At 41.7% G+C, this 23,823-nt stretch overlaps 1 protein-coding gene and 1 long non-coding RNA gene across 3 annotated transcripts in view; one reads left to right on the top strand and one right to left on the bottom strand.

Annotated features, from left to right (window-relative positions):
• Positions 1-493: 493 nt before the first annotated feature.
• Positions 494-23,823, bottom strand: part of ADAM17 (ADAM metallopeptidase domain 17) — a 52,891-nt gene continuing 29,561 nt past the window's right edge. The window contains exons 8-19 of one of the 2 annotated variants that reach the window (XM_058551822.1): positions 22,978-23,091; positions 20,529-20,673; positions 20,332-20,420; positions 14,729-14,881; positions 11,225-11,424; positions 9,995-10,098; positions 7,558-7,692; positions 5,849-5,979; positions 4,919-4,997; positions 4,062-4,150; positions 2,281-2,331; positions 494-1,749 (exon numbers count right to left, since the gene is read on the bottom strand). In XM_058551822.1, the coding sequence (XP_058407805.1) occupies positions 1,399-1,749; positions 2,281-2,331; positions 4,062-4,150; positions 4,919-4,997; positions 5,849-5,979; positions 7,558-7,692; positions 9,995-10,098; positions 11,225-11,424; positions 14,729-14,881; positions 20,332-20,420; positions 20,529-20,673; positions 22,978-23,091 (1,641 nt within the window). In that variant the 3' untranslated portion in view covers positions 494-1,398. The remainder of the gene's footprint in view (positions 1,750-2,280; positions 2,332-4,061; positions 4,151-4,918; positions 4,998-5,848; positions 5,980-7,557; positions 7,693-9,994; positions 10,099-11,224; positions 11,425-14,728; positions 14,882-20,331; positions 20,421-20,528; positions 20,674-22,977; positions 23,092-23,823) is intronic. The other variant, XM_058551823.1, reaches the window with a different exon arrangement.
• LOC131412218 (uncharacterized) lies at positions 1,662-4,691 on the top strand. The gene is made up of 2 exons (XR_009221725.1): positions 1,662-2,464; positions 3,925-4,691. It is a non-coding gene; the product is annotated as an uncharacterized LOC131412218 (long non-coding RNA).

Genomic DNA, 23,823 nt, shown 5'->3' with positions numbered 1-23,823 from the left:
CTCATACATACACGCACACTCACCTTAGATCAGATTCCAAAAGTGTAATTAAAATATAAGAATATTGTGACTAGTTAAAAGACAGCAAATACCACAAGGTACAAGTTCAAGTATTAGTGTAACAGGTATCTGTATAACAAACATCCTTAGAAAAAAGACGGTTTGTCACAGGTTTAGTTAATTACCCTCGAAGTTTATATAAATTATCTCAGTTAAACTGTGTTGGCTGGTGAGCACATTTCAGCACTTAGGAGGAAGGAAAAAAAGCTTTTAACTACAATTTTAAAGAAATTTAATCTGATGAGTCTTATCCTTCACACAGTAAATGCAGACATCCAGAATCCTGAAGCACTAAAGCAAGAAGGAATGCAGATGTCCACGTGCAGGTCAATACACTGGGTTTTTAAGAAATCAGTTGGTGTGGGGGATGAAGCCCCAGGCCCAAGGGAGGCAGCACTCCCTCCCTCCCCTCCCCTGGCCAGCATGTCACACCACAGCCCACTGAAAACCACCTGCTATTTTGGTAAGATACAGTACCCTCTTGGCCACTAGTGTTTGAAAGGAGGCGACCATACACTCTTACTTTGAAGTAGTTTAGGTTTGTGAATGGTGAATTTAAGAGCATGGCAACAGTATTAGAGATACATGAAGATACATACAAAACAGAAAAACTACCCAGCAAATTAGGGCCTTAAACAGTTGGCAGGATTCTGTAAATGCAGTTTGGCTACTATTTGTAACCCTCACTATAAGGTAGATTGTTTTAATTCTAGAAAGTACAAACCTTAGAATTAAGAAACATTAACCCAAATTATTCCTAAATTTAGATGTGTAAATCTCCCCACTGCTAAAAGCTCTAATAGCCTAGAAACAATCCACGTTTTGGAGATAATGTATAACTCGGTTTTATCTCCTTTGTCTTTCCTTGAAGGCAAAAAATAAATAAATCTGTGTTCCAGTTGTCCTCACAAGTAACTGCTAAATGCCTCCTCATATTCAGCGGATTACAGTGTATAAAAAAGAAAAAATTGATCATCTCCCTAATCAGTGCTGTTAATATAAAAGGTTAATTTACAAAAACGTAAATATTCATAACCTAATCCAGCTGTATTTTCTGCTTTTGCACCACAGGTTGAAGGATATTTTAAAGATCAAAAAAACTAAAACCTGAAAGCCTCAAAATAAGCTAGATTCCACCTTACCTCTCCAAAAGGAAAAAGGCCTAACCACAAGTATTACATATGTGAAGGAAGGTCCGAACACATGACCAGCATCTGCTGTGAAGTCACTTCCTTATTTCTCCCAAATCTTCACAAAGTATATGCAGTGATTTTAGGTCAAATCTATAAAAATGTTTTGCACACTTGAGTCACAGAGCTTAGAACATAACTCCCTAAACTAGCACTCAGTTTCTTTGCTGTCAACACGATTCTGACGCTGCAACTTAAAGGATGAGGCCTTTTCACTTCTCGTCACCGGATGGTCCGTGAGATCCTCAAACGACTTGGCAGCTGTGCTGCTATTTGGGAAGGGGTCCTTCTCAAAGCCATCCTCATCCACATGCGAGTCTGTGCTGGGGTCTTCCTGGATGGTGTCCATCCGCTGGTGGTCCAGTTTCGGAGCCACAGGCACCGAAGGCAGCACAGGGGTGGGCTGCAGGAGCTGCAGGCGGCCTGGGGTCTGGGGGGCAGGAAAGGGCTTGATGATGCGAACCGAGGCTGAATCCATGCTGCTTAGCATTTCAACATTCTGGAAAGACATGGGAGTAAAAGATAGATCACAGGTCCCTCAGCTCCGCCCTGACCAACCAAATGACCTTACGCTGTAGGTGCTGTGATCCTGCTAAGGAACACCCTCAACCTAAGAGGTGACTCAAACAGTTAGCTTTCAGATGTCCTGACAACTTGCCATTTGAAGACCCAAAACAGAACTTATAAGAAACAATCCTATCAAGTTCAGTTCCCAAGACAGGAAAAGATCTCAAATATTAAACTAAGTCAGTCAGTGCTGAACAGCTAAGTCATTCACAGCTGTGGGGAGGGGCAGAGCAGCACTCCTGTTTAAATCTCCATCCATGCAACAGGGTCGCATGCAACAAGTTCATTGTCACAGCTGTCACGAGAATGGACCTTAACATCCAACCTAGATCCTTCCTGCTGCAATGACCTTCCACCAGCCAAAGAAGGCGCAGCTGGAAAGGCTGACGGTTCTTGCTGAGGTGGCCAACTGAAGGTCTCAAAGTGCAACTGAATGACTGTTTCTTTCATGCGGTATACTTACACTGGGGTGAAACAGAGACAGAGATTCATACTGCTTATCCAGTTTCTTATCCTAGAAAGAAAAGCAGCACAGGGAAAACAGTCATTCATACAATTCAGTTAAGTGCTCTTTCCTTACAGGCTCCTCCTAATGTTAACTGAAGAACTTATAACTTGAGTAGTAAAAGTGGGAGCAGATCCAGCAGGTGAGAAAGAATTTCTGATGCAAGCTTTAAGAGTTCTGCCACCAGCCTAAAACTGTTTCCTTTGCACAGGAAGGCATTATGTTTTTTTGGTGTTAAGTAAGGAAATAGGCAAGGTGTAAGTGCTATTTTTCTGACATTCCCTCATGGGCAGGAAAAGAAAAGGCATCCCCCTGTGTGCTCAGTGGTTAGGCCGTGGGACGCAGGGCACTGCTGACCGGCAGGGCAGCTGGTTGGAAGGCTAAGAGGGCTATGCTTGCTGTCTCAGCTGGCACTAGCTTCAAACTGTCCCAGCCCGCCATGGCCTTAATACTCTTCTCAGCTGTTTCCAGAGTTTCTATGGCCCCAACTCTTAGAGGAACGGGGCCTCAAGTCCCTCCATCATACTTCTGCCAAAAGCTGAACACATGGTTCCACCCCCTGCCCCTGGTCCCTGCCTGTGGCTGACGTGTAACAGACGCCAATCTAGGCCTAGCTTCCAGTCGGGCTGCCCTGGACATACTCTGTGGTCACAAACAAGCCATTGCCCTCCCTTCTGTAGCAGCTTTGCTCAGAAATCCAGGGTCAGACCTCATAGTCCACAACCGTAACTTTCACTGTAAACAAAGTAGGTTCGACTCTCAAGTAAAAGCAGCCACAATGAATGGCACGGTCGCCCATGTCAAAGCTTCAGCCATGTCACCTTTAACACAGCTTTGCTTTAGCAGAGCTGTTCCCTAGAGATTTTCCTCCCCACACCCATCATGCTCACCACCCTGAGGAAAAGCTGCTCAGTGAGACGGCCCAGGCAAGAGAAGCCAGCAGGAAAGGAGAGGAAGCAGAGGCAGTGAAGACGCATGAGAGTCAGCTGTGCTGGAATTTTCCAAGTGCTCATATGAGGGGCATTGCATAAGAGCTTGAGAGTGCAAGTGTGGAAGCCTGGGTCTGATTTCCTCATCTCTACAGCAGACAAATCCTCGTTTTCCCATAGAAGCAAGGAAAATGGACTCCTAAGAGAATTTCTGAAAAAGGGCCCCAAGTTTATACAGTACCTGGAGTTCCTCAGACAAAGCCCAATTCAACTTGTTAACTGTTAACTCATTTTGAACAAGAATAAAAAAGATTGCCCACTCTTATCAGTTGGAAAGATTTGAATACCCTATACGATAATGCCAAGAATCTATATGGTGCAGGGATATCATCTTTGGAATGCTCGTGTTTGATACTTGCTCTGTTAAAGCAAAATCAGCCTGAAAATGCTCTTGTTTAGAAGCATCACTCATCAGAGGTCCTAGATAAATCCAATTAAACGGTCTCCTGTGCTTAGAAGTGCAAAATTCCTCAGAAACTATACATGAGAAAAAAAATCTACACACGGAAAGTATAACTCTTTTAAAAGACTATTAGCAGAAAAAAGAAAAAAGAAAAGACTATTAGCTAAGCTTTTAACATTTTTTTCTTTTACGTTTTTTTTTTATTCCTAGGGATAACACGAAAAAAAAAAGTCATCGGAAACATCAGATTTTGCTAAGAACAAATTTCATCTTTTCTATAGGTTATATGGTTGGAGTTGCTCAAAATTTTAATACAATGTTTCATTAATTAAAAATTGGTGACTTACCACACAATGGACAAGAATGCTGAAAGGAATCCAAAATATCAAGGAGAAAACCAGGACGGAACCTACGATGTTGTCTGCTAAAAACTTCCCTGTAACAATTCCAAACAGTGAATGTCTTGATCAAGCACTTAGAAATCTAAAATTAAATGCTCTTAGTGTATTACCAGTGTGTCAAATGCCACAGACTTCTTGCTAGATAAACTGACCCAGTACTAAAAGGAGTGTCTGTGCCACCTATACTAGACCTGACCACCTCCCTACACCATGGTGCTTTTCCAGAAATAGCCCTGATACACTTGATGAGAAGAAAAGATTACTTCACAGAGTGCTCAACAGGATCCCTGGAGTAATGGTGTCAGCGGACTGATCAACAGAAGGCTACGACCAGTAACGATGTTGAAGATGAGGGTGTTGTTGCTATCTGGGTATTATTATTTTTGTGACAAACTATAAATTATGTACCCTAGAGGACATAATACATCCTTGCTTCTGCAAAATCTGATGCCCACTTTTAAATAAACAATTCTTACATCAAACAGGATTCAGATTTACAGTCTATAGGACTGAACCATGCTTATGCTGTCATGTGTTCATTTTTTAGTAAAGAAGGAAGCCAATATTTTGACTAAGTATTGACTTCCCTTGTCTGAAAATTTGTGCATCCATGCTAGACAGGAGCAGACCTATAATGGGTCCATTTTATTTTAGCCAACAAAGTTGTTTCAAAACAAAAGCAGTGGCTTATTTCCATCTTCTATTCCAGGATTAGAGCATATCAGTCTGACACCACACTTTCTAATGTCATCACCAAAATCAGCTCAGTTCTAAGCAAACAATCACCTGGGGAAATCACCTACCAAAAGTATTGATGCTCAGCTGGTCAATGAAGTCCCAAAATCGCTCGATGACATCCTGTACTCGTTTCTCACATTTGCCCTACAAACAGAAAACAGACAGCATTACCCCTAAAAGCAATGCCTTTAGAAGCAATATGTCTTTATAAAAATAACTGACATGAAAAGGGCTTCATTAAAACCAAGCATCTAGGGGATCCATCTTTCACACAGAGCAATAATTTAAGTGTTTAATGAGTACCTAAGAAAGTAGGATACACTGTCATTGACACTTCTACAATTAGTCAGTTTTTACAAGTGAATTTAGAATTACCAGGAGACAAAACTCAAGAAAACCAGTGTGTGAAAGACGGGGCATTCCAGTAAGGACTCCACTGATCACACACACACAAAGTGGGCAGGAAGCACACAACCAGACCGCCTAGAGCAGCCTCTCTAACCCTTACATCCTCCTCCATGACTCTGCGTGAAAACCATTATGTTTCTGTAGAGAACAAAAGGGTCTGACTCAGGTGAGTCAAGGGCCTCTGGGTCTTTCCTACTCGTTCAGCACCTGTTTCAAAATCAAAACTTGCAATTTCACAATCTTAGTCAATTTTATAATCAGCCTAGAAAACCAAATAATTAAGACTCACTGCCTAAATACAATCAACTTTACCAAAAAGTGTCGTCGAGGTCCTGCCCAGTGTCTGGACTCAGGGTTCCCTACTCTGGAGAGAGTGTGCTCCAGTCTCCCAGAGCACTTGGCCTTCTCCTGTCAGGTCACACCCACACACACTTCACCAGACACTCTCACTAACAAGAACAGCGGGTTAGAAAGACACAGCAGCATTTGGGTTTTGATTTTCTTCGATTTGCAAAATCAAGTATTTACAACATAAAAACTTCCTGTCTAGCTGTTACAGAAAGAGCTCTACACAAATAAATACTCACATTCATGTCACAAAATCCTACTGTACAAGGCTTTCCTTTCCTCAAAAACAGGTTCTTCTGTTCAGCATTGACGTAGGGTACACAGCGGCCTGAGGGGTCCCTGCAGCACACCTTGCACGAGTTGTCAGTTTCTGAAACACAGAACGTGACCGACAGCTGGAGTTTCCTGAGAGACACACCTCTCCTCCTTCCCTTCTCACCTCCCCGCCGTGCTCCCAAAGGGGAAGGAATCACGTTTATTTTTTATTTCAATAGCTAAGACTATCCACATTTCACTCCCAGGGAGTAACCTGAGTTCACGCTCCTCAGCCCTCACAGCGCCTACAAGGTAAAAACAATTTACAAAGAAAGTTTCCTTTCTTTAATAGATTAAAAGCCAAATTATTCTACTTCAAATCCTTCATAATGCTAAATGTTTCCCTACATCCCAAGATTCTTATTACACTGCTGATCTCAATCCTTAGCTTCTCAGCTTCAAGTACACCCTGGAGAGCCAGGGCTCCAGCGAGAGCCGCAGCTATGAGAGCACTGCCGCCCTGCAGGGGAGGATCTGAGGGACCCACTGTGACAAGAGCACAGCAGGCTAAACACAGCAACTCCCTCCATCGAGACCAACCTCCGACAGCACATGGGGTGACAGGAAACAAGTGGGCATCAAGTAAGCCATCTGGCACACATACGAATGGCAGAGATGCCCAGAAGTCAACTGGCAGTGTGACTTAAGGGACAGTCTTTACTGACGAGGCAATGTCCATATTTATACTTAGGAGAAATTGAAATCAACTAGAACACAAAAACAAGCAAAACCAATTTAAAGGGAAAACAAACCTTTTCACATTCATTCACTTATCAAGCATCTCCTGGGCATTTACTATGTGCCTTCCAGGGACACAAGCCTCTTGCCACTCACTAGATAAATCACTGATCTGGCATCCACTGTGTTATCTTCTTTATTTACCTGTTATTCCACCTGGAAGGGCCACTTACTCCATTGACTGTACAGATGGCAAGTTCCCAACCGCATGGTTTTGACTTCTGGGTTTTGTTTTGAAAGCAAGAGAATTCTCTCTGAGGTGAGGTGGGAAGCTTGGAGCCCAGTCAGTCCCTGATGCCCCTTCCTCAGACCCAGGGGTTCCAAAGACAGTGTGGAAACCTGAGGACAAACGTCTAAGAGGCCAGAACAACGTCACCAACCATCACTAAGTGAGGCCCCTGCCCCAAGCATCTGGCAGGGAGCAGAGTGCAGCAGATCCAGCCCTGCCAAAGATGGCAAACATCCTGATAGTGGGTCAGATCCTGGGATCGGCTCTCTCTGGCTGAAGTCTTAACAAAGCGTCCTAGTTCAATGCCAGTGGGATGCAGACAGCTCCTGCTGCTTTCACAGTGTGTATGATATGGGGGAAGGAGGGGTGAGGACAGACATCCACATACCTACAACCACAACAACAACTTCTATCCCACCCCCAGCCTGCCACGTGGTCTGAAAACACAGCAAGAAGGAAGAGCGACAGGACAGTTTTCAAAGACAAAGTGGAGGAGCCAGGATCTGAACCCAGAGAGGTCTGCGTCCACACTGCTGGGTTCTCACCACCGCCCTGACCAGCAGCGAGCGGCTGACACTGCCAGGCCCCCAAGTGGAAGGAGGGGGCCTGGCAGACACAGGCCATCTTCTCCCCTGCTGCAAGGACACGGAACAGCAATGTGCTCACCGTTACATGCACAGGACTCCAGCCGCTGCTCCCTCTCACAGAAGGGAATGCACTTCCCATCTTTACACTTGCCGAGATCCAAGCACACCGTGTCATCTGCAGCATTTCCGGGAGGGGGGCATTCACTGCTGTTCCCTGGAACCAGAGGATGGCACACAGCTCACGAGGAGTCACAGCCGCCAGTTCTGCTGGGACGTGCCACACTGATCTCAGGAAAGGGAGCACCTCTCCTCCAGAACAGGCAAATCCACAGAGACAGAATGTAGACTAGGGTATGGGTTTCTTTCAGAGGTGATGAAAATGTTCTAAAATTGACTGTGGCAGTGGTTGCACAAACGTGAATATATTAAAAACCACTGAACTGTACACTTTAAACAGGTGAATGGTATGGTATGTTAATTATATCTCATAAAGGTGTTAGAAAAATCAAACCAAGCAACCCATGGAAACAGAAGGTTATAAAAATTTAAGAATGTACATATACCAGACAAACAGGAACAAAAAAACTGGGGTAGCAAACTGAATATTAAATAAAACAATTTAAGTAAAAAATAAAATCACAAGGGTCAAAAAGGAACATTACATACTGGTAGAAGAATAGCAGATCAAGAAGATATAGAGACTATGTCCAATAATGTACCTATGTCCAATAATGTACCTAATAATACAGCTTTGAAATTTTTCTTTTTTTTTTTTTTGTGAGGAAGATCAGCCCTGAGCTAACATCTGCCGATCCTCCTCTTTTTTTTTTTTTTAATGCTGAGGAAGACTGGCCCTGGGCTAACATCCATGCCCATCCTCCTCTACTTTATATGGGACGCCACCACAGCATGGCTTGACAAGCGGTGCGTCGGTGCATGCCCAGGATCTGAAGCGGCGAACCCCGGGCCACTGCAGCGGAGCACGCGCACTTAACTGCTTGTGCCACCGGGCCGGCCCCACAGCTGTGAAATTTCTAAAGGAACAACTGACAGAACTACAGAAGATAGGGATAATCAATATAGATAGTTTAAAGATTAGCTGCAGATGGATTAAAATCCAAAATGTAGAAGGCAAGATTATGAAGCTAATAGAAGCAGCTGTGGAAAATATCTTTGTAACCATCCACAATTCAAAAAAATAGACACACACACATACAACAAAATGACAGACTTGATTACATTAAAATGAAAGATTTCTGTTCCAAGAAGGACAACAGGTAAGAGGGAGGTACATGCAATGTTTACATCAAACTGATTATTATACAAGAACTCCTCCAAATGAATAATAACAAAAAGATATGAAATTCAATTTTTAAAAATGGACCAAATATATGAACTAGCTATTCACAAAAGAAGAAATCTGAATAGCAAATAAACATAAAGAGATGTTCAATAAAAATGTAAATAAGGATGAGAAATCACTTCACACTCATCAGACTGGCAAAAAAGCAGACAACTAGGTAATACAGAGTGCTGGCAAGAACACCAGAATACAAGAACTTGCACACACTAATGGTGGCACCAACAAACCAGTACTGCTGTTCTAAAGACCACTGGAGTGCCTCCCTCTATGACTAAGCAATTCCACTCCTCTGTATGCATCCGGGAAACTCTCACAGCACCCAAAGGAGATGTATGAGGCTGTCTGGTGCACAGAGTCCTATCTGCAGTATCAAGGAGAAAAAGGGAATCCACGCAGCTATCACATGGTGAATAGAGCAGTAGAATACAGTAAATCACACGAGTAAACATTCAGCAAGTGCCGAAAACAGTCAAGTAGATCCGGACACAGACATGAACAGGCACAGATATATAGCGCAACAGACATGATTTATAAAAGCATGGTATTGAGTTTAAAAAAGATCTAAGGCAGAATATTGTTTTAGCATGTTAAAAACACACATATACACAAAATAACACATTATCTTTCCAAGATATACACATACCAAGACAAATATTCAACACATGAGAACAGATGCCTATGAAGGAGAGGGGAATGGAAGTGATGGGAATGAAGTGAATGAAAGGGAAAGAAACAATAAGAAGAAATAATCACAGGTCCTGCACAGACCAAAGACAAGTGTGCCACAAACTAAGAGAACAATCAACTCAACTCGACATGAGGTTAAAAAAGGGCTGTTTTTATCTTTAACAAAACATAATCTTGGGCCCGCCCCATGGCTTAGCGGTTAAGTGCGCGCACTCTGCTACTGGCGGCCCGGGTTCGGATCCCAGGCGCGCACCGATGCACCGCTTCTCCCGCCATGCTGAGGCCGCGTCCCACATACAGCAACTAGAAGGATGTGCAACTATGACATACAACTATTCACTGGGGCTTTGGGGGGAAAATAAATAAATAAAATTATAAAAACAAACAAACAAACATAATCTTGCTTTCAAACATACACACACGCGCTTGAGCAAAGTATTCCCAGAGAACCAACAAGAGAACATACCTGTGCAGTAAGACACGCCTTTGCAGGTAGCGTTAATAGCCTCCTGGCACTTCTTCTGGGCAGTCTCGAACTGACAGTTTTTACAGCAAGGACTGTTTCTATCACTGAAGAAGAGCAGACAGGGACAGTTCAAATCAAATGACAGCTCACAGCAAACATTACGGTCATATTACAGGGCCCTGAAGATCGCAAGGGAAGGACTTCCAGCTGGGTCACCCACTCCTGCATAATCAGACTTCCCCAGTGCTGGCACCACCCGCATACACTCCATTTGCCCTTCCTAATGTGGAATCAGGCAGCAGCAATGCGGAGAGCAAGTACAAAGTGGTCTAAAGTGACTCGCCTTTAAAACATCTTGGTGTCCTTGGTTTACATTAACTGAACACAGGAATTAACAAAAAAAGACACAAGCCCACAAGGCAATCGGTGCATAAGAAACTAGGCAGCCAGAGCCTACTCCCTCTCAGTATTTACACTGTTGATATGCACAGTATACAGTTCAATCTATTGTTTACCATAAACTGCAGTTTTCCCCTCTACTTCTAAGTCAGGCACTGGTCTATCAGTGGACACAAAAGTGGAAATATAGGTACCTTCTAATCTGTAACCTGCTTCCTCCACATGTAGTTTATGTCATTAAACAGTATTCTACAAACTATTCTATTGTATGGATACACAATTCATTTATATCCCAGGATTATCATTTTGATTGTTTCCAATATTTTGTTATTCTAAAAGAACATAGCCATGAACATCCTTGTTAAACCATATTTTGTACATCTCTGTTTCCTTAGAAAAGATTCTTTGAACTGTAGCATTGCTATATCCGAGTATGCAAGACTTAGGATTTTGTTACATAATGTGAAACTGCTTTCCAGAAAGCTTTTTTCTTGCTGTAAAGGGAGGTATAGACAACACACACACACAAGGGGGGTACAGACAACACACACACACACGGGGGGGGGGCTATAGACAACACACACACACAAAGGGGGTACAGACCACACACACACGAGGAGGGTACAGACCATACACACACAAGGGGGGTATAGACCACACACACACAGAGGGAGGTATAGACCACACACACACACACACGGAGGGGGGAACAGACACACACACATACACACACACACACACACACTCACTCCCTCCCTCCCTCCCTCCTACGTGATTCAAAAGCCCTGCATTTCCCTCCGCTGTTCTCCAGACACCCGGCTGGCCTCTCACCTGCACCGCACGCCCGGCTTCAGCGTGCAGTCGCTGTTGCAGCAGGTGTCGTTGTTCAGGTACATGATGCCAGGATCACATTCCTCTCCTTCATCCACCCTGGAGTTCCCACACACTTTGTTGCTGCGTTCTTGAAAACACTCCTGGGCCTTACTTGCAATGGTCTTATAGATGGACTGTTTACTGCAGTTTGAAAACATCTTAGGAGACAAAAGGCCACACAGGGCCCAAAATAACATAAAAATTCATTCCCATGTAGTGTCTGTGGTTCTTCTCTAAGGACAAACTCTTAATGTAAAAGCCACAGTCTTGCAGCACTGAGCCCTTAACCTGTGGGACCTGACGCTATCTCCGGGAAGACAGTGTCAGAATTGAGTTAAATTGCAGGACACCCAGTTGGTATCGCAGAGAATCGCTTGGTATGGAGAAAAACCTCCACACATTTGGTGACCAGAAGCATGAGAAGTGAAGCGTGCTATGTGAATAGTAAAGGAGACACAGAGAAGAAACACACAGTAGGGAAGAACTAGGTTTTCCCCTACATAGGAAGGAAAAAACTGAGTAGTTTTTCCCTTACAACACTCCAAAGTTGACTATGACCTCTGAACCAGATATCAAAAGGATTACTTTTAGAATGATAGCAAAGACTTCATCAACCTCAACAGAGGCCTGGTTATATGAGTCTAGGCCTCAGGCAGTTAGTGTTTTGCTGGATTTATTCACCAGCACTGCAGATTCACGAACTCAATTTTATCAGTTCATTATGGAGATCAGGTCCTAAAGAATTCAAATTCACACTGAACTGAAGACCTCTTCATTAATTATCAGTCACACCCCCAAGCAGCTGGACCCCTGAACAGAGCTAAGGGAAAGTGACCACCCTGACCTCTCGCTTTCGTGCCTCCACACTCCCTGAAGACCTCGACCTTCTCCTTGAATCCTCACCACACACCCTCCTCTTCCTATCAATAAACCTTCCTAAGAGGTTTACAATCTCTAACGCCATCTGTTCATAGCAAAGCATGTGGCATGTCACTTCTCAGCAGCTTATCTGGTGGAAGGTGCCAGGATCTGTCTTTCTAGGTCAAGGAACCACCTTATTTTTGTCTAGCAGACCTTTTCGTCTAGTTAAAAACATTTTTATTAAGGAATTCATTTAAAACGTAGATTAGAAGATGCCCAATGTCTTTTTACAAGGGGATTGCTACTTGAGTAAACCAAACTATCAGAAAACACACTAAATGTGACACACTCAGGACAAAATAAATAAATGGATAAATTGTTCTTCATTGACAGACTAGCAGCTCCAGAAAAAAAATGGCTCTGGCCAGGCTCTCTTGTCATTAGCAAGTTCTTACAGGGCCATTTGAAGAGCCCATCAGGGAAATTTCACTTAGGAAAACTTGTAGCAGGAAGAGTCTGCAAAGTAAAACATTTCCCCAAAAGTACTGATACCATCCTCATAACCAAGAAGCAAGTGACTATCAACTAGAGCTGCACTGTCCAATATGGTAGCTACTAGCCATGTGTGGCTATTTAAATTTCTTTTTTCTTGCCACATTTCACAGCTTTTTATTTTATTTTATTTTGTGGGGAAGATCAGCCCTGAGCTAACATCAGATGCTGATCCTCCTCTTTTTTTTTTGCTTATGAAGATTGGCCCTGGGCTAACATCTGTGCCCACCTTCCTCTACTTTATATGGGATGCCGCCACAGCATGGCTTGACAAACAGTGCGTCGGTGCGCACCTGGGATCTGAACCCGTGAACCTCGGGCCGCCGAAGCAGAGCGCGTGCACTTAACCACTTGCACCACCGGGCCGGGCCCCTCACAACTTTCTAATACAGAAGTGTTCACGCATCTATAAAATGGACAGAATAGTATTGGAAATGCCCATGTGCCCCTCATCAGCTTCATCTTGGCTTTGTGCCTCATCTATAGTCTCACCACTTTCCCTCTGCTCCCACGCTGGTTTTTTGTTGTTGTTTTTTGTTTTTTAACAGCTTTATTAAGGCATATTTTGCATACCATAAAATTCACCCATGTCAAGTGCATGATTCAGTGATTTCTAGTAACTTTTCCAAGCGGTGAAATCATCACCATAACTCACCTTTAGAACATTTTCATCCCCCTAGTAAGGTCTGTCATGTCCTTTTACAGTTAATGCCCATAGCTACCTCCAGTCTAGGCAACCACTATTGAATTTAAACAAAACAGAATTTAAAATTCAGCTCCTCAGTCTCTCTAGCCATGTTTCAAGTGCTCAATGGCCACAAGTGGCTAGCGACTACTGTATTGGGTAGAGCAGATATACAACACTTCCATCATCAGAGAACCTTCTAGTGAACAGTGCTGAACTATAATGTACATAATTAGAAATGCAGAGACAACTTTGAAAAAAGGAGGCAAATTCAACAGGGTGTGTGAACAATGGGAAGAATAAGCAAAAATGGGTGGGGAAAGCTCCCCAGGCACAAGTTGTCAAGCAGAGGAAAAATCAAACGTAATACGCAAAGCAAGAGAGGAAGGGAGTGTTTACAGCCAAAGAAAACAAGATGCAACAACCCAAAAAGATGACAAAAAGAACATGAGACAGAAATTTTAAATAGCAGAGTCAGGGCCAGGGAAACACGAAGGTAATCCTTTCTTCTAGCTCCTGGTCAGGCTTGAAACAGCCACGGCCAGGTTCAGAGAAGGAGCCAGGACAGACACTTGACCATCTTTCCTGATGAGAGGCAGACTCTTTTAGCCCCTCCTCCAGCCCTCTTTAACCCAACAACAAAACCAATATGTTTTCCTCACGTTGCCTGGTGCTGCTTAACTTCAAGTGAAATTAAACGACCACACATCTATAAACACTTTTAGTTTAGACTCTAAGAGTTAGTTACAGCCGCTCTTAAAGTCTCTGAAATTGTTTACAATATCCCAAGTCAACTAGTGTACTCTATCAGAAACTCTCAATAGTAAATCGTTCATTTATTTACTTGACAAATATTTATTATGTGCCAGGTTAATGCCCTACTATGCACTGGAGACAGAGCCGTGAACAAGAAAGGCAAAGGTTCTTCCCACAGGAGGCTTATAGTCTAGGAAATCATGCATTTTGTTGCAAAAGTTTACAAAAACAAAAACATGCAAATCGTGAAGTGCTGTAGAGTTAAAATGAATAACAACTTGTAAATGAAATGACAGGAAATTTTTAACTTAAAGCCCTAGCCCACAAGACCCTGCAATCTAGAACTCCAACACATAGCCATTACAATTACTAATTTTCTGTATAGCCCAAATCTACAAATGATTAACCTTGATAACAAACAGTCCAAATGATAGCTTTAACTACATTTAGATGGACCATGTTTCACTCTAAAACACAACCAAGTTTCGAGGTACTTTGTAATTTGCAGTTCCATCCCAAGAATGAAATGTTTTTCTGATCTCTCATTATAATTAAACATAGCCTCTTTCTTTCCTAACCACATAAAACAAACTTCCAAAGATACATACCTTATTGTTCTCATGATCTCCACTCACAGCTATGGGATACATAACATATTTTCCTCCCTGGTCCTCATTTGGGGCACATTCTGCTAGACCATCCGGATCATGTTCTGCTCCAAAATTGTGCCCCAATTCATGAGTTGTAACCAGGTCAGCTTCCTTAAAGATCACACAAAGAAAACATTACTTCCCAATACCCAATCATCACGTGCTTTGGCCAACTGGGCCCTGCTGTCTTAAATGGGGTCCTGATCAATCAGATTAACAGCAGAATAACAGTTAGACTATGATTTCTTCTATCAATTATAGAAATAAAGAGAATAAGGATTTTACTTAATACTATTAAACAGTATTATAAGACTGAATCTAAATCAACTTAAGAAAATATAACTTACAAGACATACTGGAATTCTTTTTTTTTTTTTTGGCTGAGGAAGATTCGCCCTGAGCTAACCTCTATGCCAATCTTCCTCTATTTTTTAGTATGTTGGCTGCCGGCACAGAATGGCCACTAACAGAGCAATGTAGGTCCACGCCCGGGAACTGAAACTGGGCTGCCAAAGCAGAGCACACTGAACTTAACCACTAGGACACCAGGGCTGGCCCTGGAACATTCTTAATGAAACACCAAACACTGGCCATTCCAAACACTGTCTGGCTCTGATAAATCGAATAGCTAATTGTAGTCAATTACCCAAGCCTCCCCTGCTCCCCTCATCCCAATCACACTCCTGTTAAAATCTAAGCATCTGGGAGGGAGTGGAGAGCAAGGGGTGAAAAACAGGACAACTGAGAAACAACAAAACAATGTTCCTTATCTCAGTGACTGAATTCAAGCCCAATGACAACCTTAATGACCTAGAGGACTTCATTTATTAGAATCCAGTTACAGGGCTGTACTGAAGCTATCAGATCACCAGAAGATTTCTAGCTGAATACAATAGCGAATTTAGCTGGTAGAGTTGAAATTTTTTCCCCGTATTTATCTGCATAAAACAACAAATTTAAACTACTGATTTTCTCCCCAGGGTGGGGGGGGGCGGGAATCACTCCAGGGAACCTGAAAAATGTATATTTTGCAAGTCAATGGAATTTGTTTTTAAGACAGTCTCAATTCTGAAGCCAATACCCTGAAGCTTTCCACACATTTATATTAAAATAGTAGAAGGGGCCGGCCCCGTGGCTTAGCGGTTAAGTGCGCGTGCTCCGCTACTGGCGGCACGGGTTCGGATCCCGGGCACGCACCTACGCACCGCTCATCCAGCCATGCTGAGGCGGCGTCCCACGTACGGCAACTAGAAGGATGTGCAACTATGACATACAACTATCTACTGGGGCTTTGTGGAGAAAAAGGAGGAGGATTGGCAATAGATGTTAGCTCAGGGCCGGTCTTCCTCAGCAAAAAGAGGAGGATTGGCATGGATGTTAGGTCAGGGCTGATCTTCCTCACAAAAAAATAAAAAATAAATAGGAGAGAAAATTTTGAATTTTTAGCAAAAAGTACTCAAATCCCAGAAGTGTAATGTGGAGAATTCCAAATTGTGCTTTGGAAAAAATCATCAGTGGATTCTCTAACAGACCGACGCTGTAAAAGCATCTCAAGAATTTCAAAGTAAACTTATTTTTTGCTCTACATGTCTTATAATAGAAAAATTCTGGAAGACCGAGGAAAATATGTCATGAAATCAAACCAGTGAAGATGCTGTGATACCAAAAAGGTAAAGGAGCACCATAAGAAAAACTTTTTGGAAATTAAAAGTTTTCTAAAAACCAATTAGTGTATTTTTCTTCTCTCATCCCACTTTTTTTTTTTTTTTTTTTAAATCAACCGAAGTCCATAGTTTACATTAGGGTTCACTCTTTGTGTTGTACATTCTATGGGTTTTGACAAACACGTCTTATATGCAACATTACAGTATCATACAGAATAGTTTCACCACCCTAAAAATCCTGTGTTTACCTATTCATCCTTCCCTCCACTCCTGACAACCACTGATCTTTTTCTGCCTCCATGGTTTTGCCTTTTTTAGAATGTCATATAGATGGAGTCATACAGTAGGTGCCTTTTCAGATTACCTTCTTTCACTAGGTAACATGCATTTATGGTTCCTCCATGGCTTTTCACAACTTGATAGCTTTTTTTTTTTTTTTAAGTGCCAAATAGTATTCCATTGTCTGGATGTATCACAGTTTATTTATGCATCCACCTACTGAAGGACATCTGGGTTGCTTCCAAGTTTTGGCAATTATGAATAAAGCTGTTATAAACATGTGTGTGCGGTTTTTGTGTTGACATAAGTTTTCAACTCCTGTGGGTAAATACTAAGGAGCGTGATCGCTGGATCATATGCTAGAACATTTAGTTTTGTAAGAAACCACCAAACTGTTTTCCTAAGTGACTATCCATTTTGCATTCCCACCGATAATGTATGAGAGTTCCTGTTGCTCCATATCCTCCCTACCATTTGGTGGTGTCAGTGTTTTCAATTTCAGCCATTCTAATAGCTGTGTAATAGTATCTCGTTGTTTTAATTTGCAACTCACTAATGACATAGGATGGCGAGCATCTTTTCATATGCTTCTTTCCCATCTGTATATCTTCTTTGGTGAGGTGTCTGTTAAGATCTTTTCCCTATTTTTAAATCAGGTTGTTTGCTTTCTTATTGTTGAGTTTTTAGTGTATTCCTTGTATATTCTGGATAGCAGTCCTTTATCAGATATGCATTTTGCAAATATTTGCTACCAGTCTGTGGCCTGTTCCACTTCACATTTTTATAGTCCAGGAAACGCCAATATTCTTATTCTTCAATATTCATTTTATGTTTCTCTGTTCCTTTCTTTCTTCTGTCTTATTCTTTCTACAGAGTCATGATATTTTCATCTTAACTATTCTTCAGTCTTCAAACTCTAAAACTTTCTAACATGCTTCACTTTCTTTTTTATTGGGTGGGGGAGGAGTTGTTTTTTGTTATGTGGCAGACTTTTCAGGTTTGGGAACATGGAAGGATTTACCTTACGGCAGCACAAAAACCTGAAAACTGAACACCAGGCTGAAGACTTCAATAATTAATGTTTCAATCTCCCACACAATTTATTTTTCTATCACTCTGCAATATTGCTACTCTTTTGCCAATACTTGAATTGATGGCCTTTGTTTAACTTTTTTTATTTTTGAGAGTTAAAATCAATTACGGGAAACTTTCATTTAAAGAGTGTATACTGCATTTACCTCTACTTTTTCATGAAATCCCACTAAAACAATAGTAAAAGAATAAAGACAACATAAGGCAACAAGGACAAGAACAGGGGAGGGGACAACAGCAGACGACAGATGCCAACAAAATTTTGGAAGGTAAAAGTAAGTACATGAGTTAGAGAGAAAATAAAATACTACAACCATGAAACAACAGGAAGCTATAAAAAGGAAATAGGAAAAAAAGGGCTACTGAAAACAAAAAATGTTCACAGGAATAACAAATTCAAAGAAATAGCTGAAAATAAAGTTGAGGACATTGCCTAGAAAATAGAAGACAAACGGAAAACAGGAGAAAATATTAAGAAAAATCAGATCATCATGCTAGGAGATCAAGTATCTGATTTAATGCCATTCCAGATAGAAAAAAACAGAGGACAAAAATTTATCAAAGAAATTTTGCATAATTTAAAAACATGTGTCTCTAGATTAAAGGGCCCACCTGCCCAGAACTGTGGAATAAAAATACCTACACCAAGTGTAACATCATGGTCAAACTACCAGTGTATCAGATACTACTATTTCCTACCACTACCCATTATCCCCTTCTTCCTTACTTAAAGAATACTAACTCTGGGCCAGCCCCGTGGCTTAGCAGTTAAGTGCGTGCGCTCTGCTGCTGGCGGCCCAGGTTTGGATCCCGGGCGCGCACCGACGCACCGCTTCTCTGGCCATGCTGAGGCCGTGTCCCACATACAACAACTAGAAGGATGTGCAACTATGACATACAACTATCTACTGGGGCTTTGGGGGAAAAATAAATTAAAAAAAAAAAAAAAAAAGAATACTAATTCTGCTCAGGCAGCAATGTACTCAGCCAAAAGAGCCACTTTCCCACACTCCCTTAGGATACGGGCAGTCATGTGAGCCGCTTCCACCCACTGAGACATAAACAGAAGCCAGTGGGTGGAGCTGCCAGAGAAGCCTTTTAAAAGAAACAGAGGGAGGCCGGTCCCATGGCCTAGCGGTTAAGTCTGGCATGCTCTGCTTTGGCAGCCTGGGTGCAGTTCCCAGGTGCAGACCACTCGTCAGTGGCCATGCTGTGGCGGTGACCTACATACAAAAGAGAAGAAGACTGGCATAGATGTTAGCTCAGGGCGAATCTTCCTCAGAAAAATAATTAATTAATTAATTAAATTAAACTTAAAAAAATTTAAAAGGAACAGAGTAGGCTAGCTATGGTCTCTCTGTCCTCCTTTCTGCAACAGAGAAGAGAACCATCAGGTGACCATGAGGCGATGAGCATGACAAAGGCCTCATGCTTAGAATGGCTAAGTGAAAGTTGGGAAGATGCTGATCCCTGAGAGCATCACTGAGCTGCTGTAGCACCCTTATAATGCTATTCTTGAACTTCTTGTTGATCAAAGCAAATATACCCCTTATTTAAGCAACTATTAATTGGATTTTCTGTTACGTGGATTCCTGGTATGTGCCTAACACATTCCTAATGGATATATCTGGGCAAAAACAAAATCCTAAAATCTCCCAGAGGAAAAAACAGGTCACACACAAAGGATAAAAAACTGGAATGACTTTGGGGCCAGCCCAGTGGCACAGTGGTTAAGTTCGTACGCTCTGCTTCAGGGGCCGGAGGTTTGCAGGTTCGGATCCCGGGCAGGGACTGACACACCACTTGTTAAACCATGCTGTGGCAGCGTCCCACATAAGTAAAGGAAGATGGGCACGGATGTTAGCCCAGGGGCAATCTTCCTCAGCAAAAAGAGGAGGATTAACAATGGATGTTAACTCAGGGCTAATCTTCCTCACAAAAAAAAAAAAAAGGAATGACTTCAGACTCTTTAACAGTAACACAAAACACTAGAAGACAATGGAGCAATGCCTTCAAATGCCAAGAGAAATGAGAACACGTCCCGCTAAAATTATCAATCAAGTTTAAGAGTAGGGTAAAGACATTTTCAGATATGCAAAAAAATCTCAAGAATTTCCCTCTCATGTACCCTTTCTTAGGAAGCTCCTGGAGGATACGCTACACCAAAACGATGGTACAAATCAAGGAGGAGGACGTGGGCTCCAGGAAATGAGAGTTTGGGGATGTCTTCAAATGACAGCTATGTTGCAGGACTAGGAAATAAGTAACCCACAGAGAAGCTGCAGGATGAATGTCTTCAGGAAAAACACTGATCCTGATGGGTCTCAAAAGAAGTTTGACAGGTAACTTTATTTTCTTCTTTATACTTTTTATTTTCATATTTTCCACCAAAAAACATTTTTTTAGGCAGAAACAAAAAATCGGTATGTTTTACTTTTTTAAAGGATACCTACATAAATATATAACGGCTGAGGTTCTACTACAATAAACTCAAAATCTACCCTTTTAAAAAATAAAAGAACATACCTTTGTAAGGATGGTTTTACCATAATTTTTTGTGCTGGTCAAACCACTATTCAAATAGATATTTTTCTTTCCAATTGGACTATAATAAGCTAAAGGAAAAAGGAAGCAGAGACAATTTGCTTGTTCAATACAGAATTATAATATAACCCAATCAGCTTGCTATTCCCACATATTCACACAACAAATGGAAAACTTACCCTTTGGACAAACACCTCCATGACTGTTTGCTCTGGGAGAACCCACATAAGCTAATCCAAGAGTTCCCATATCAAAATCTTGATAGGTGAAAAGATGTGCTAGGCAGACTTTAGATGCTTCTTCAGCTATATCAAAGCTAAATTGCTTTAAAAAAAAAAAAAAAAGTATTCTTAGATTGACAATTACATCAGACTAAGAGACATTTCAACCAGATATTCCAGAACAGTACCATATGACTGACTGCACCAGCAACCACAAAATCATGTAGTACAATGCTCCTTACCTATGGTGCTCACTCACCTACACAGGTGAGAAGCAGACTGTCGTCTGGTGAGGAGAGGGGTGGGCACAAAAGGAAAGAGCTTGGGAGCCTTTTACAGCAGCTCAGAACTAAGAGGACTGGTGTGAAGACCTGTAGTCCAGCACTGGGGTCATTCCAATTCTGTAAGGCTCAGGGCTCTGAAACCTCTTCCAGGGGATCTCAGCACCACATACCAAAACAGAGCCCTCTAAAGTATTTAGAAGATTCTATTCCTTTTGTAGGTTTTTAAAGTTTGTTTTGGTTTTACAATATATAGGAGTTATAACTATAAACTTATAGGAAAGCACACATAGTTAGTTTTATGTTACTAAAATTAAGATAAAAATCCATTTCAGCCAGCACTGGTGCTTTGGGAGGATTTTTTTTTTCCTTAAAAGGGCTCCACAAATTACTCTAAACATCTCTACCATAATAGACCAGAGACTCTAACATAAAAAGACTTTGATTTTTAAAACGCTTAAAATGAGCAGTCAGAAAGCTCTGTATGAGGAATGAGGTATTCCCAGGAGATGTCTCCCCAGCCACATGGGGATTTTCATAGTTCCGTGGTAACAGGGTAAGGCTTCTGGGACTCTGCTAGGAAACTTAGAGAAGAAAACTGGAAAGGAGCATCTGTAGAGTCAAGTCATTCCCTCTTGTTCCTCCCCTGATGTGGGCTATCTGGAAGCCCATAGAAAAGGAGAGAGGTGCAATGGTTCAGCTGTCCTAGGAGTCAGGAGATCTGGCCACTTGACTCTGGCTCTGGTACTAGTTGTATAACCATGGACAAGTCATTTAACCTTGTTGTTATGGGCTGAACTGTGTCCCCTCAAAATTCATATGCTGAAGTCCTAACCCCCAGTACCTCAGAATGTGACTGTATTTGGAGATGGGGTCTTTAAAGAGGTAATTAAGGTAAAAAGAGGTCATGGGGTGGGCCTAATCCAATATGACTGGTGCCCTTAATAAGAGGAGCTTGGGACACAGACAGACACAAAGGGAAGACCATGTGAAGACACAGGGAGAAGACAGTCATCTACAAGCCAAGGAGACAGACCTCAGAAGAAACCAACCCTGCCAATATCTTGATCTCAGACTTCTAGCCTCCTGATCGTGACACAATAAATTTCTGTTGTTTAAACCCGCTAGTCTGTGGTACTTTGTTATCGGCAGCCCTAATAGACTAATATGCTTGCTGAGTCTCTCTAGAAGAGGGATGGTGCTATCTCAACCTACCTCTCAGGGTGGCTAGTGGATCAAATCAGACAAGGCATGTCAGAGTACTATACAGGTACAGCACTCTATGGATCTCAACCTGGACAAAGCGTTGACAATATCCTTTAATTCCATTCAAGCTCTGAAAACTTGATTTCAGCCTTGTGAGACTCTAACCAGAGAATCCAGATGAGCCATGCTGTGCCTGGACTAACCTAAGGGAACTATTTGATAAAGAAAAGTGTTGTTTTAAGCTGCTAAATTTGTGGTAGTTGGTTAAAGCAGCCATAGGAAACTAATACATTACTAACATATTAAAAGATAAACACTATCACTTCATAGATAATTTTACAACATAGCAATAGTACACACAAACTCAGACACTGACATCATGTGGCAAACAGGATAAATCATATCCTGTCAAGGCAAGAATCATATGGCATACAATGTTTAAGTTAACTAACTTTAGATTACCAGAATAAAAACACAAAAATTTTAAATTCCTGCAGAGAACCTTCAGATGTCCAAGTCATATTTCTACCGTTTAATACATTTTTATACCATTTGATAATTACTGACCTAAGAGATCCACTGATAAGTTTCAAAGAGACCCGAATTAAAAAAATGGTGTGCAAATCATTTATATATTGGGTATCCGTCTATTTTCTAAAGCCCCATTACTTCATTCGATTCTCAAAGATATTTAAGGTTAAGAAGCATTGCTTTCTAGCATTTTTCACTTTCACAGTTTTGCCCATCTTGCTGTTTGCCCTGCTACAGGGGATGAAGTCACTGTAGGATCAGCTGCGGTGGGCTGCTCCTGGTTTTCAATTACTTTTTCTAATATGCCCCTTCCTCAATGCAACAGGACCCATATATTAGAAATCACAACGTGGTGTTAACAGCATTATATCCAGGATTCCAGAACCTACCTCTAGCAACATCTTCACATCCCAAGCATCCTTTTCTTCATTTGGATAACTTTTCGCCATATTGTAGTGCCTTTCACCAGGTTTTACCTCTTGTGGAGACTTGAGAATGCGAATCTATACTTAAAGAGATAATATACTTAGAACGCTTCAGAAAAAAGTCACAAGACTCTGAAATAATACTGCATTTTAGCTATTGGAAAAAAAGACCATCTACCATTCTAGAAAAAATATTTTAGAACCAAAATTGCATAAAATTCTTCAGCTCTAATATACAGTGTTTAAAAACAAACTGAGAAGCATATGGTATGGAAAACATGTATGCCAATGAATGATTTGTAAATCTATAAATGTATTCCTAAATTTTTATTTCCTCTATATTTAGTTGGAAAAAATGAAAACTTGGGTTCCATGAGCCTAAAAGATTTATTCCAATTAAAGTCAATGATTCAGAGATATAGAACAATAAGATGTACATCCCTGCACACCACAGAAATAAAACAATTATAAAAAATAGGGGATTTTGCTTGTACATATAGTACAAATTCATATTAATCCTGCTTTAGGGCCGGCCCCGTGGCTTAGTGGTTGAGTGTGCGTGCTCTGCTACTGGCGGCCCGGGTTCGGATCCCGGGCTCGCACCAACGCACCGCTTCTCCGGCCATGCTGAGGCCGCGTCCCACATACAGCAACTAGAAGGATATGCAACTATGACATACAACTATCTACTGGGGCTTTGGAGGGGGGAAAAAAAAAGGGAGGAGGATTGGCAATAGATGTTAGCTCAGAGCCAGTCTTCCTCAGCAAAAAGAGGAGGATTGGCAGATGTTAGCTCAGGGCTGATCTTCC

The sequence above is a fragment of the Diceros bicornis genome, chromosome 12 (assembly GCF_020826845.1).
Source record: "Diceros bicornis minor isolate mBicDic1 chromosome 12, mDicBic1.mat.cur, whole genome shotgun sequence".
Taxonomy (NCBI): Eukaryota; Metazoa; Chordata; class Mammalia; order Perissodactyla; family Rhinocerotidae; genus Diceros; species Diceros bicornis.
This window is presented reverse-complemented; position numbering and strand designations above follow the sequence as displayed.